The 12631-nt window shown below is 43.4% G+C and overlaps 1 protein-coding gene across 2 annotated transcripts; it reads right to left on the reverse strand.

Moving 5' to 3' along the window:
* Window positions 1-2295: 2295 nt before the first annotated feature.
* On the reverse strand, window positions 2296-12362 carry sik1 (salt-inducible kinase 1). Of its 2 annotated transcripts, XM_083921953.1 has the most exons (14): window positions 12161-12362; window positions 11076-11279; window positions 10863-10979; window positions 7797-7860; window positions 7502-7663; window positions 6969-7093; window positions 6752-6875; window positions 6420-6640; window positions 6155-6304; window positions 5941-6051; window positions 5603-5828; window positions 5256-5510; window positions 4956-5145; window positions 2296-4833 (listed from the first exon to the last, which is right to left on the reverse strand). In XM_083921953.1, exons 2-14 carry the CDS (start codon window positions 11226-11228, stop codon window positions 4314-4316), a joined length of 2418 nt encoding a protein of 805 aa, XP_083778079.1. In that variant the 5' UTR covers window positions 11229-11279; window positions 12161-12362; the 3' UTR covers window positions 2296-4313. The 2 variants fall into 2 exon arrangements, with proteins under 2 accessions (XP_083778079.1, XP_083778078.1); XM_083921952.1 differs by having other exon boundaries at window positions 10863-11279.
* Between the last annotated feature and the right edge of the window lie 269 nt (window positions 12363-12631).

The following is a 12631-nucleotide window of genomic DNA, read 5'->3' on the forward strand; positions in this document are numbered from 1 at the left end:
CACCTTATGCACTGGGCCGAAAAAAGCTCTCACAAAGAAACAGGTCTGGATTTGGAGGCTGAGGAGCGACCAGTGCCCCAGACTGCTGCTGTTACAGCTTTTTCAAGTGTCAGGATTGCGTGGACTGTACAGTCAGCAGTGGACTCACCTCAGGCCAAACCTACGTCTCCAGTCACTCAGAGGAGAAAGATCTTCACAGACAGAGCACCCTCTCTCACGCAAACTCCAGGCCAGCGAGACAAAACACACTTCACAATACGGCTTGGTCTTTGACATCTAAATACAAATTGTGACTTTGATATGGAGCAATATCTTACGTTGAGAAATAAACCTTAACCTAAACATATCAAATTCAATCAAATTCAAATTCAAAAAAACTTTATTTGGCCCCGGGGGGCAATTCAGGGCACACAGAGCAGCAAATAACGACAGTGCAACTATACAAAACATTTTAACCTAACAACAAGAATAAAGTGTAAGAGAAGAATAAGTGTCAGGATGTTAGTGTGTTAGTACAGGTTAGATACGGAGGACATCGTCGGTGTGAGATGTAGAAAGACATGCGTGTATCAGATGTAAGCAGACATGTGAACGGGTGTATATGATGTAAACAATGTAAACATGCAGTAGACGTCATCATTGGCATTTCTCGTTAGTTATTGGTCCATATAAACACTGTACACCAACACTGATATATCTGCTTATTGTATTGTTCCAGTCGATTTATCGGTCTAGCTCCATAAAAACCTGCAATGTTTCTGAAAAAGCAGCCACTTTATTTAGCGGTTAGACGTTACTTCCTGCAGCGTTTGATGTAAACTTGGCACTTTTCATTTTGGAAATAAACAATAAACAGTAAAGACACCCTTTATGTACAGTAGCTGCAGTGCCTCCACCATATATTATTATTATAAAATATGCCACATCATCATCACACACTCATGTATATCTATAAATCAGATGGTTGTTGAGAGTCTGCTACAGAAAGCTTGTTAGTCGACACAAGGTCACGTCGGCAGCAGCAGATGACTGATGTGTTTGTGGTGGCTGTACGTCAAATGAATGGCGTTCTTTTCACGCTGAATCCTCACCAGCAACTGCCCCCGAGGGTCATGTGTCAAGCCATATGTTACATGTGTCAATGTGTGTGAGTGTGTATGTGCCAGTGAAGTGGCCCCACAGTGTAAATCTGTACGTGTAAGCGAGCAGCAAATGAACACATTTGTAAGTTTGGAACATGCCGTTTTCCTGCGTTAATTGAAATAGAGTTTATTTTCTTATCTAACTGGAGATAAAGAGCGAGCAGCAGGAGGAGAGCTGCTGACTTCACTTGGCTCACGGAGGGTTTGCCTTTTTTTAATTTATTTTTTTGCTGTTGCGTCACTTGACTCCCACTGAGCCAGTTGTCACACGTCACACAACTGTCCGTTCTCAGTTTTATGACTAACCGTCCAGCAGGAGGGTCATCGATGCATCAGCAGAGTGCCTCGTCATCCGTTAGTGATGAGGATGAGTTAAAAGTGTTTTGTCCAGCAACATGACAGTTTTCTAACCCTGAATGTCCACAGTGTGTGTGTGTGCGTGTTGCTGTGTAAGCATGTCCTTTTAAATGTGTCTTTTAAAGGTCAATTTAATTATTTCTGCACTTTAAGGGATTGTACTGTAAATTTCGTTGTACTGGTACAATGAAAATAAAGTCAATTCAATTCAATTCAATTCAGTTTTAGTTTCTCATATTTGTTATAACATCTAGATAAAATGATACAACTCTGTTCCTTCATGAACCTGATATAAAATGATTATTAGAAATAAAACAGTCTTTAGAAATACATAACTAAGTGTGTGTTGCACCAGATTTATTAATTGTAGTCTTTATTGATACTAATGATGATGACCACTAATACTTACGTGTATTCATTAAAGAGACACACTGCAAACTGAATTTTTTTTTCACGAAAATTCACGTTTTTTGTCCATTCTGTAAGCTTCATGCAGTGAAATTCATATTTGCAGAAGGCTGTGCAATGAAAAATAAGAATTGAAAAAAAACATTTTTCTGCTATTTTCAGCATATAAAACAATTAAACGTACTTTGCTTTAGTGAGGATCCTTAATCCTTTATGATTATTGGCAACTTTAAACAGGAATGAAAGTGAGAGTGAAACGTAAAAGAGTCTCGTAAAGTTATCTACAGTTAACATCTCCGTCAATGTAAGTAAATATATCAGGTTTATGATTAAAAAAACATTCAAACAACAGTTAAGGAAGTGAACTTTATTCAAATAAATAGCCACATAAATAAACATCTTTCTTGAAGTTACAATCTCTCTTCTTTTCTTTCTCTTCCTCCCTCCACACGCACACGGACATGCACATGCTCACATAACGCTCAAATAACAGGAAAAAAGAGAAAAGGAAATACTTCTTATTATCCAAAGTTTATAAAAACAAGTTTCTTAGTGTTTCAATAGTTTTGTGATTTTCTTTCCATCATGAGAAACAACGAAACAAATATAAATAAAGTGCAATTATTTGTCTGCGAGTTCAAATGTCAGATTGAGAGAAAATATCAAAAGGGCCATTCGTCTTTCTTTCTTCGTGTTGCGATCGGAGACGGAAATCTCTGATCGTGGGTTTGTTCAAAGGCACGAGTGTTGGTAGTGAGCGCAGTCAACCAAAAACTATTGGATAAAAATATCAACACTGCAGAACTGCATATGGAAAAACACTGCTCTTCTACATTTTGTTTCACGGATATGAGAAGACGATGCAATATCACACATCTCTTGCAGCTTTCTAATACGTCATCTGCACTTGACTGCACACAAAAAATCAGCGTGTTGCAGGTCATTTATACTTATTTTCTAGCCACTTATGGACAACTGAATAAAGTTCAACTTCCAGCACAACATGGTATTGCTATGTTCTGTTTTTTTTTTTTTTTTCTTTTTTAATTCTTCTTTTTCTAGAAAAGTACAAAAATGAATACCACCATGGTCCTGACGAGCTAGATATTGACGCCACGTGTAGCCTTCGGATTTGGTGGCAGCAGGAGTTTTCTCACAGCAGATGCTAAGGAGATCGTGTGGAATATGCTCACTAACCACCGTGCTACATTTTGAGACAGCATTCAAAGTGAAAAGTCAGTAGTGTATCTGTGATAGATCACCCATCTCTTGTGCTGTTTGCTCTTTGGTAAAACCCAAATTCCTCCTCTCAGTTAAAGAACTACAAGCATTCAGTGTGAAGAAACCAAAGTGTTTCTCCACAATTTCTACAGTATCACGTTACATAACTAGTACCTGTTCTAGTCGGCTAGCTAGCACAGCAAACAGACATTAGAAGTACTAACACGAAAAACCTCAGGCAAATGTATATTTTGACTATCCTATGTAGAGCCTCATCCTTCCGTTGTATTTCAATGTGAAATATTGCACAGTTCCCACAGTCTTTGTTCTGTCCGTATGAAAATCGCCATTTCCTCTGATATTCTGGGATTGATGACATCTTTACAGGTTTCCAAATTCTTGCCTGTGGAGGTAGTAAAAGCATCTAACAAGAAGGTGCTTATCATATGAAGAGAATACGGATCGATGTATCCACTACGTAAAAGGTGCTACCAAGCTGACGATGTACCTGTTGTGCTTCACTCAATCAGCGAGAGACACATCTTTCCTCAGTTTTGGCCGATGAGGATGTAGCAGTCTTTTTGCGGCTTGAGGTAAAAAGCAGCATTTGCGTAGCTATAATAATCTTGCACAGAAAAAAAACATTGTCACAGTTTCAATACAAATCAAGTCCTTCGGCTTAGGGCACTATACTGCACGTTCATTGCAGTGCTACAGAGAAATGTCTCTTTAGAAAGGCGAACAAAGTGGAAAAAAGAAAGGATTTTGGTCTTTTTGTCCAGTCAAGTGAAAAAAAAAAGAACAGGAAATGACACAAGAAGAGGGAACCTTCCTGCATTCAACAAAATCATAAAGTTAACTTAACAGCATCAAAACATTTCAAACATAATTGTATCAGCATTTCATTCAAGTGAGTTCATCAGGGAGCTAAATGAGTCTTTCAGTCTATTATTGCTTCTCTGGCCGTCTGTTACGGGTTTAACGCCTTGTCCAGAGTTTGGTTATTGCTTAGTCTTTAGCTTATATAATATCGAAGGTATTCACACATTCTCACGTGTGGACCACATGTTGTTAAATAAAGTGTACATTTCTCGCATGCATCTGTGTTTTGTTCTTTCTCCAAACTTCTGCTTTCTTTTCTTTCAGCTTAAAATAGAACAATCACTGGTCTGGATGTTCGATGTTTTACTTCACCATCACGCAGCTACTGAGCTGCTGCTGTGCAGACAGGCCCAACTCCTGCATGTCAGGGTCTGTGCTGGAGGCCACGCCCATGTTCCACATCGTTGGTCTGGACATGATGGGGAAGGTGCCTTGTGTTGCAGACTGGGCCTGCTGTTGGAGGCCGATGCGGGGGTGAGGGTAGGTTTGCTGGCTGATGTGCAGACGAGCCTCGAGAAGGTATGCAGCGGAGGCCACAGGGGACAGAGAAGAAGAGTAGCAGGAGGAGGAGGATGAAGAGCAGCAGCCCGAGGAGGAAGTCTCAAGGGTTTGTTTCCAGGGGCCGTGCTGTAGACCCACTGAAGCTTGTTGAGGAGGCAGGACGGAGGGGGTGGGGGTGTCGAACATCGAGGAGGGCGCAAACACTGTCGTAGGTGGAGGAGAGGGTGACTGCTGCTGTGCCAAAAAGAGCAGGGGATTCTGGGTAGGTCCTGTCTGAGATGCTTGGACCTGAGGCTGGGGTTGGTGCTGGATCTGTAGCATCCTGGAAAACAGAGAGAGAAGATCAGACTCAATTAACATCAGCGGTTTTCAGAGTCTGACGCTGAGGGCCTCTCAGATAAAAACAACAATGTGATTTTGTATATTCACTTTCATGTGTCTAACCTTTGCTGGTGCAGCACCTCCTCCAGCATGCTGCGGTGCTCAGAGAGAGCTGGACCGAGTGACCCTCGGCTGCCGCGGTTACAAGAGGGTGGAGGCACAACCTGCCTCGTCAGGCCCTTGATCTTATTTAATCCCAGAAGCCCTTTAGTGCGTGTGTTTTTCCTCAGCTGCTGGCGGAAAGCTTTGAGGCCTGTGGAAGGCATGGGAAAGTGTTACACAATACTCTCTTGATCCAATAACGTGACAGATTGTTTAAAGAAAGAGGGGATAAATGACACTTTTGTGATCAAGCTCCTGTACCTTGTGTGAGGGAGGTGTCAGAAGCTCTGCGACCCTCCTGGAAGCTGGCTGAAGGCAGGCTGCCCTGGGCCTGGGGCAGGAGGTGGGAAGAGAGGGTCAAGGGAGCTCCAGCAGGCAGCAGGGCTCCACTTTCAGCCCCAGAGGCCAGAAGTGTTGACATTTCACCCATAGCAGACTGCAGAGTGGGGGCAGGACTGGATGAGGTTTTCAGACAGCTGTCAGAAGAGGCACCGTCTGAGGGACTGACCACAATACCTACGGAAACACAACAGGGAAGAAATTAGACTCTGTACATGTGAGGGAATGTATGCGACACATGCTGTTGTACGCTTGTATAACATACTTACATGGAGGGTTGCACTGGTGGAAACGGGCCGACACCTCAGCCAGAGTGTGTCTGCGTGAAGTGGTGTTGGGAGGGAGCAGGGGCCCGAGAGTTTGTGTTGCCTCCTCCTCCTCCAGGTCTCTGGGTCGCACCTCTTCGCTGATGCTCGTCTCCAGCAGGCTGTTGGGTGAAATGGAGCGGTTCCAGAGCAGTCTGTTCAGGCTGGCCTCCACTGGAAACACCACACGCTGAAACAGAGAGTTGGACCGTTAGCCACTGATTAACAGAACACACAGTAGATTACGGTGGAGGGTGACGCTTTTCAACCTCTGAGCTGCTAAATGTTCAATCATCATTTACCTGGAATAATCCACCTTGGTCGTACTCCTTCTCCGGGTACACTAGAGGGGTGCTTTTGGCTGGAATTGAAAACGCTGTGGTCCTAAAGCTGTCGGTGGACTCCATGATCACCTGAAAGCAAACAAAAGGCATTTTAGACCTCAAGTGTGAAGCTGCAGGTTAGATCAAAACTAGGTACAAGTTTAAGTTTAATACACCCAGCTGGAGTGCTCACCTCTTGGCCGGTGGTATCGGAGGTGCTCCTCGGTCTTTGGCTCCAGGTCCCACACTGGCGGCTCAGCTGCTGGGTGCGATGCTCTCTCACTCGCTCCAGCAGCAGGTAGTAGATGGCAGAGAAGTGATTATAGCTGCTGCTCTGCAGAGACTGAGGAAAGCAACAGACAGCACATTAGTGGTGTTTCCACTTACCCGCTTCCTCTCTATCTTCTTTGAATGAAAGACGGGTATAACTATGTTTTATTCTATGTGTGTTCAGTCACCTCAATCGTCTTCTGGCGGTCGATGCCCAGTGTGTTCATGATGCCCAGCACCGGTTCACTGTAGTCCCCCAGGTTGGAGTTGTACTCTGTCAGGGAATGGCTAAGGGTCTGGTGGGCGGCTGTCGGGTCTGCCATCATCCAGCGGTGCTGCTTGATCTGGGCCATGCTGATCCTCCTGGCTGGGTCCACCACCAGCATCTTACGGATCAGGTTTTCACAGTCTGGGGGGGGACCAAAACACGGAGTTAGTCTTGGATTCTGAGCACTTTTTTACACCTTAGACAGAATTGGTCATTAGCAATAGTTTTTTTATGATTTTGTTGTTATTATACCTTGAGACATGAAGAAAGGGATTCTGAATCGTCCCTCTGTGACTCTCTGTCGGAGTGCAGGAAGGCTGGGTCCGTCAAATGGAAGAGAGCCGCAGACAAGAACATAAAGCACCACACCAAGGCTCTGTGAATAAAACAGCACAAAGGAGAATATTAGCATAAGCAAATGAATGTTTGACTGAATCATTCTGTCTCAATTTCCCTTCTATATGCTTACCCAAATGTCCAGCTGAGGCCCCTCATACTCTTTCCCTTCAAACACTTCAGGGGCAGCGTAAGGCGGGCTGCCACACCATGTAGACAGAGGCTCCCCTGCATTGTAGAAGTTTCCAAATCCAAAGTCTGTAAAGACACAGGAAGAGATACACAACAATTTTGTTATTCAATCCTGATTGGTTTGTGTATATTCCAGGATGAAAAGATCAGGGCGCTGGAAGAAGGATGTGTTGTAATTCATCATCATGAATGTTTAGAGACATTCTTAGACCACATCATGTCGAGCATTAACATCGCACAAAAGACTAGTGTTTGAACAACAATTATTTGATTCAGAATGATTTAAGAAAGCTGCACTAGTGTCTCCAGGCAAAAAAAATAACAGAATGCAAAACAGCAGGGAGGTACAAAGAGATAGTGTCAGATATTAAAACACTGATTTATCATAAAAAAAACAAATTAACACTTTGCCTTGCATCGTGCAACACTTACTGCCAGCAAACCATGGTAACAGTAACAGTATCACAGACCTACCAGCCAGTTTGATGTTCATGTTTGCATCCAGCAGCAGGTTCTCGGTTTTTAGGTCACGGTGAACGATGTGGTGTCGGTGGCAGTAGTCCACGGCTGTAAGAATCTGCCAAAACTTCTTTCGTGCCTCATCTTCACTCATACGCCCATTTGAGGTCAGGTGGTCTGGAGGAAGAGAGGCCGTTTTAGTTCAAGTCCATATTTGAGATAGAAATGTGTGGCATCAACAGATTTAGCCTGCATTCATTTTTATTAAGTCAATTTTTTTTAAGTGAAACATTTGAAAAGCGGAACTCACCAAACATTTCTCCGTTCTTTGCATACTCCGTCACAATATACAGCATGTCTTTGGTCTCCATGACCTAAGAGAGAGAGAGAGAGAGAGAAAAGACACGTTTATATAAACTGGCTCATCGGCAGCTGGTGATGACAAAGAGTAAAACCTGTTCCACGTCCTTCAGTTCAGCCCGATCCAAGCATCTCCTGGCATAATACTTTGTCTAACCACAAAAATCCCCATCTGATTCTTCCCCACAAACTTGTTCAACACACACAAAGCACAAACACCATGGTTTTTCCATGAAATGTGTTGCATAAGCTCGCCGCCAGCGCCTTCCTGCATATATATCTTGTTTTGAAACTCATTTATACCACAAACCCAGAAGGGGAAATGCATGAATGCATATCGTTCACACACAGACAGACTACTATCAAAAGGTTAGAGACTGACAGTAGTTGGCGACGGGTACTAGTGTTGAATGTCAAGCTAACCCTATCTCTGTATTTCTAGGAAACAGAGGGAAAGATTCACACAGGCTGTTGACATGTGTCCCGTCTAGTGTATCAGAAACACCGTTAAGTGCAACCACTCAATTGCCGTCGTGCTATGTAGACTGGAAAGATGCAATTCCCATTCCTTTCCTGGAGCTCATAAAAAGCTTCCATTGCCCAGGGGAGCCCTCGGGGATGGGCAGTGTAACAGAAAGGTTGCACAAACAGCAATTTTCGTCAGATGACAAAGCCCCGTCTGGGAAATGATGCTGGCCAACTTTGAACTAAATGTCACAAAATTCCACTGAATGGTAGCGCTTAATTCTTTTCAGCTACCCGCCCCTTTAGAAAAGCAACAGAAGAATGATTCAATACACAGACGCCTCCGTGCAGAGCGCAATCTTTATCTGTGAGATAGGGCAACTCTCAGGGGCTCTGTCACCTTGAGGTGCCGCTGACGTCACAGCTCTGAAGAACAGGCACGGCAAAGGACCCTCGAACCAATCCAGAAGGAAGATTAACCCCTTATCATCCATGTTTTCAATCCATAAAGCAGCTTTAACGTTCTTATATATATATTTTAGATTAATTGTGCATATAACATATTGGATATATTTGGAAACTTTGGGATTGTGTGTTTTGAGATCAGCAGAGTTCGTATTGAGTGCCCACCGGTGGGAGAGCGGGGCTTAAGAGGATAAGAGGGTGTGATTAATACAAGGTCACAGAGAAAGGCAGGGGCCTCAGCGATCCTTGACTAGAGCAGAGAAATAACATTTTACTCCCATGAGACCGGTGAGAGAATGGAGGCAGCAGCTGATTTATCAGGCCAGAGGTCTCAGACCGCCCCGTAACCATCATCGTGTCCCAACCATCTGATTAGCATCTCCTCAGAAAACCCAAGGGCACGGAAAAGAAAAGATGCATCACATGCAGAATACAGACAGAGGTCATCCATGTTTGACTTCAGAGCTGCGACTGCACCTTTAACAGGGACTGCGTAATAATAACAGCACAGAAAAACTGAGAAACCACTGTCGTGATTTTCATAAAGCTCGGTGGAAGGGTGCAGCATGGGTTTATAAACCATACAATTCTGGAGCAGATCTGAATCACGGGGAGGATACGCAAATTATTTTGAGATGAAGAATTTGTGCTGCATTCATGTGGTGTCAGAATAATCGCGAGAACAAGTTCCCGGATGGGAAAATTCATGCTGCATTAACATTGTGAGATAGGGCACGTCTATACTGGGGTCAGCGCTTTCACTGCCCTTTTAGTTATCACTAAATTTCCACAGCTGTTTGTTCTGACAAGCCTGTAAAACCTGATTGGAAATGCTGATTACCTCCTCACTTGGTGGAATATCTCTATATATTCACTTTTGAGTCTTAAAGTACACGAAGGGCTGGAATGTACTAATGAAATGTTGGATTTTGGCTCTGACTTACTGTGTTACAGATCCAATTTTTATGACTAATTTGACTACTACAATGACCATATCAACCATCCCTATTTTCTATTAGATTGCATTAAAGCACAATTACACATAACAGCAATTCCTCTATACAATATTTTTTTTTCCTAAAGACAATGAAGTTTGGTTCACTGTCAAAGACGAGACAAAGTGAGAGGCAACAAGGGAATGTTGTCACTCGAAAATGCGTTAAATGATTCATTAATTCCCCATCAGCAGAACAAGAGTTTAATGGACTAAAGGTTTCAGCTCTACAGGATGGAAACACTGCTCAGGTTTCCAAGAATTAAGAAACTGCTCAAAGACTGGACGTGAAGTAATCCTTAAAAATAGGAAAACAGCACAGAGTGAAACAAAGGGCAAGGAAAGGTCCAGAGTATATAAAAAAAAACAATATTAAAAAACAGAAAGGGCATTGTGTGTTTGTTTGTTTGTGTGTGTTTCTTGCCAAACGCGTGCCGCAGTGGTTTCCAGGTCCAGCTGAAGAAAACAAAAGCGGATTCTTTCCACTAAGTCTTCAATTTGATTAGCAGTAAAGCTTTACGGGGTTTCCTACACGTGACGCGCAGACACATTGCACTTGGCTTCGACAGAGTCTTATTGGACTTAACGTTCACCTGACTGCTCTCTGCATCTCATATCTTCTGCCAACACATCTTGCAGAGTTCCCAGCTCTGAGTGGTACCTGATTCTCCCACGCACACGCACACACACACACACACGCGCGCACACACACACGGAGGTCAAAAGGGATTGCACTAATGCCGTTGCGCTGTACTTATTATTCAATGTGCTTTGAGAGTCAGCAGCTCGCCGCAAAACCCAGTACACACCACTTAGATAACAACAGATGCCCCTCATTTCTGCCACACATAATGGCACCACTGCATCCACAAATCAATTATAACGAGGCGCAACGCTCTGCACAACAGCACTTCAAATTAATCTGTCCCCATTTTGCTAGGCGTCCTGCACCATTGCATTTTTTTTTTTAACTCCAAGATTCAGGTTCAGACTGGAGTCACAGGACCATGCAGTAACACACAGCTGCACGCACACGCCATTCTGCACAAACACATGAAACGACGCTGCAGGGAGACGAGAGATAACACACACCTGGTAGAGTTTGATGATGTGGGGGTGGTTCAGCAGCTTCATGATCTGCACCTCTCTGTAAATTTTCTCCAGGTTGGAGGGGTTCAGTCTGGTTTTGTCAATTATCTTGATGGCCACCTGAAAAAAAATACATTTAAAAAGAAATTTTAATTTAAAAGACTCTTTGAATATCTGCAAATTCAGCCACTTCATTATAGGAGGAGAGCTGCTGACCTGTGTTTTGGTGACTTTGTGTTTGGCCAGTTTGACCACTGCAAAGTTTCCCTTCCCCAGGGTGCGGATGATCTCGTAGAAGCCGACCTGCAGGGGCCTTCCCTGGGCAGGACTGGACTGAGCCCCCCGGCTGTTCTCTGTCATTATCACCATGGTGCACCGATGGTCTGGAGTTACAGCGTTGGGATAGTTTAAGGCTGTTACCTGCAGACACAAAGAAATTGCTTTATTTATTTTACAGAATTTATTCTCAACACTGTTGCACATCCTGCACAAAACTGCACAGCTTTCCTATTCCAAAACAGTTCGATTGTACATATTTGGTTATAGAGCTTTTCATATTTTTATTTTTCTATTCTAATACGAATGTTGTTGACTGCTGCAGTACTTTTATTTTTTTAATCCCTCTCAGTACTTCTGTTTATTGTATGCACCATAATGAAAACACCCCCATGTGTACGTTACAGTACATTTGGCAGGTTTTTTTGTCCAAAAATCAACTTCAAATAAGTGCATGTAGGCCTTTATATGTGGCCCTATACATAGCCTGTGTCTATTGTGCAGCAGTGTGAAAACTTCCTTGTATAACAAACCAGTTCAGTGAGAGAAAGTGTGAGGTCAGCCTGTGAGGTGCTATCAAAAATGTCTTCATATGATCAAAGTACAATTAAGTGCACACATGTTTCAGTTCTTAGAATAAGGTTTTAAAAGTGATATTTCCTTAATGTCGGTCCTACAGCCATATTAATTAAATACATTGTTACTGTTGAATGGAAAGTAAAAGAGATAATACACCGGTTTGGCTAAAGTAGCTTTGTGTTGAGTGAGAAAGAGTAAGAGGCAATTTGTATTTATTTATAAAGCGCATTTCATACCAAGGCAACTAAATGTGCTTTACATGTGACAAAACATTTTTTAAACACAGTTAAAAGCAGCAGCAAAGAGGAAGAATAAACAAGTAAAATAAAATAGATATAGTTTAAAGTTATTAAAAAGAGCTGAGCTATAAGCACGTGAAAGGAGAAATGTTTCACAGTTGAGGCTGATTTCAGATCTGATTCACAGGAGGTAAAAGTGAGTCTTACCTTATTAAACGGGCATGAAGCGCCTTCTCTCACAGTTCAGACAGCTCTCGGAAGAAACGTAAAGCATTCCTCAGAGAGACGAAACAACAACAAAGCAACAAAAACAACAACAACAGAAGAAGAAGGGCTAAATTGTAGAAAAACACGCGCGGAGGAACTTTTATCTTCCCGTCTTTTCTTTGACTTCAGGCCCGGGACTACTCGGCTGTGGCCGGTGTGTGCCTGTGCGCTCCGGCGGAATGCAGAGCAGAGGCTTCGGCTCCCACAGGCGGGACTCCTCCTCCCTCCTCCCTCGTCCCTCCCTCCCTCTCTCCCTCCCTCCGCCACCATAACAAATTGATACCCACCTTATTAACGTCACACCCGCGTCAGAGCTCCGAGCTGAGTGCAAGGCCGGACCCGAGCGCAAGACAGGGGTTGCCCGGCAACCGCGCGGCTCGGGCGCACGGTGACGTGAGTGCTGATGGAGGG

This window comes from Echiichthys vipera (genome assembly GCF_963691815.1).
Source record: "Echiichthys vipera genome assembly, chromosome: 10".
In the NCBI taxonomy this organism is placed as follows: Eukaryota; Metazoa; Chordata; class Actinopteri; order Perciformes; family Trachinidae; genus Echiichthys; species Echiichthys vipera.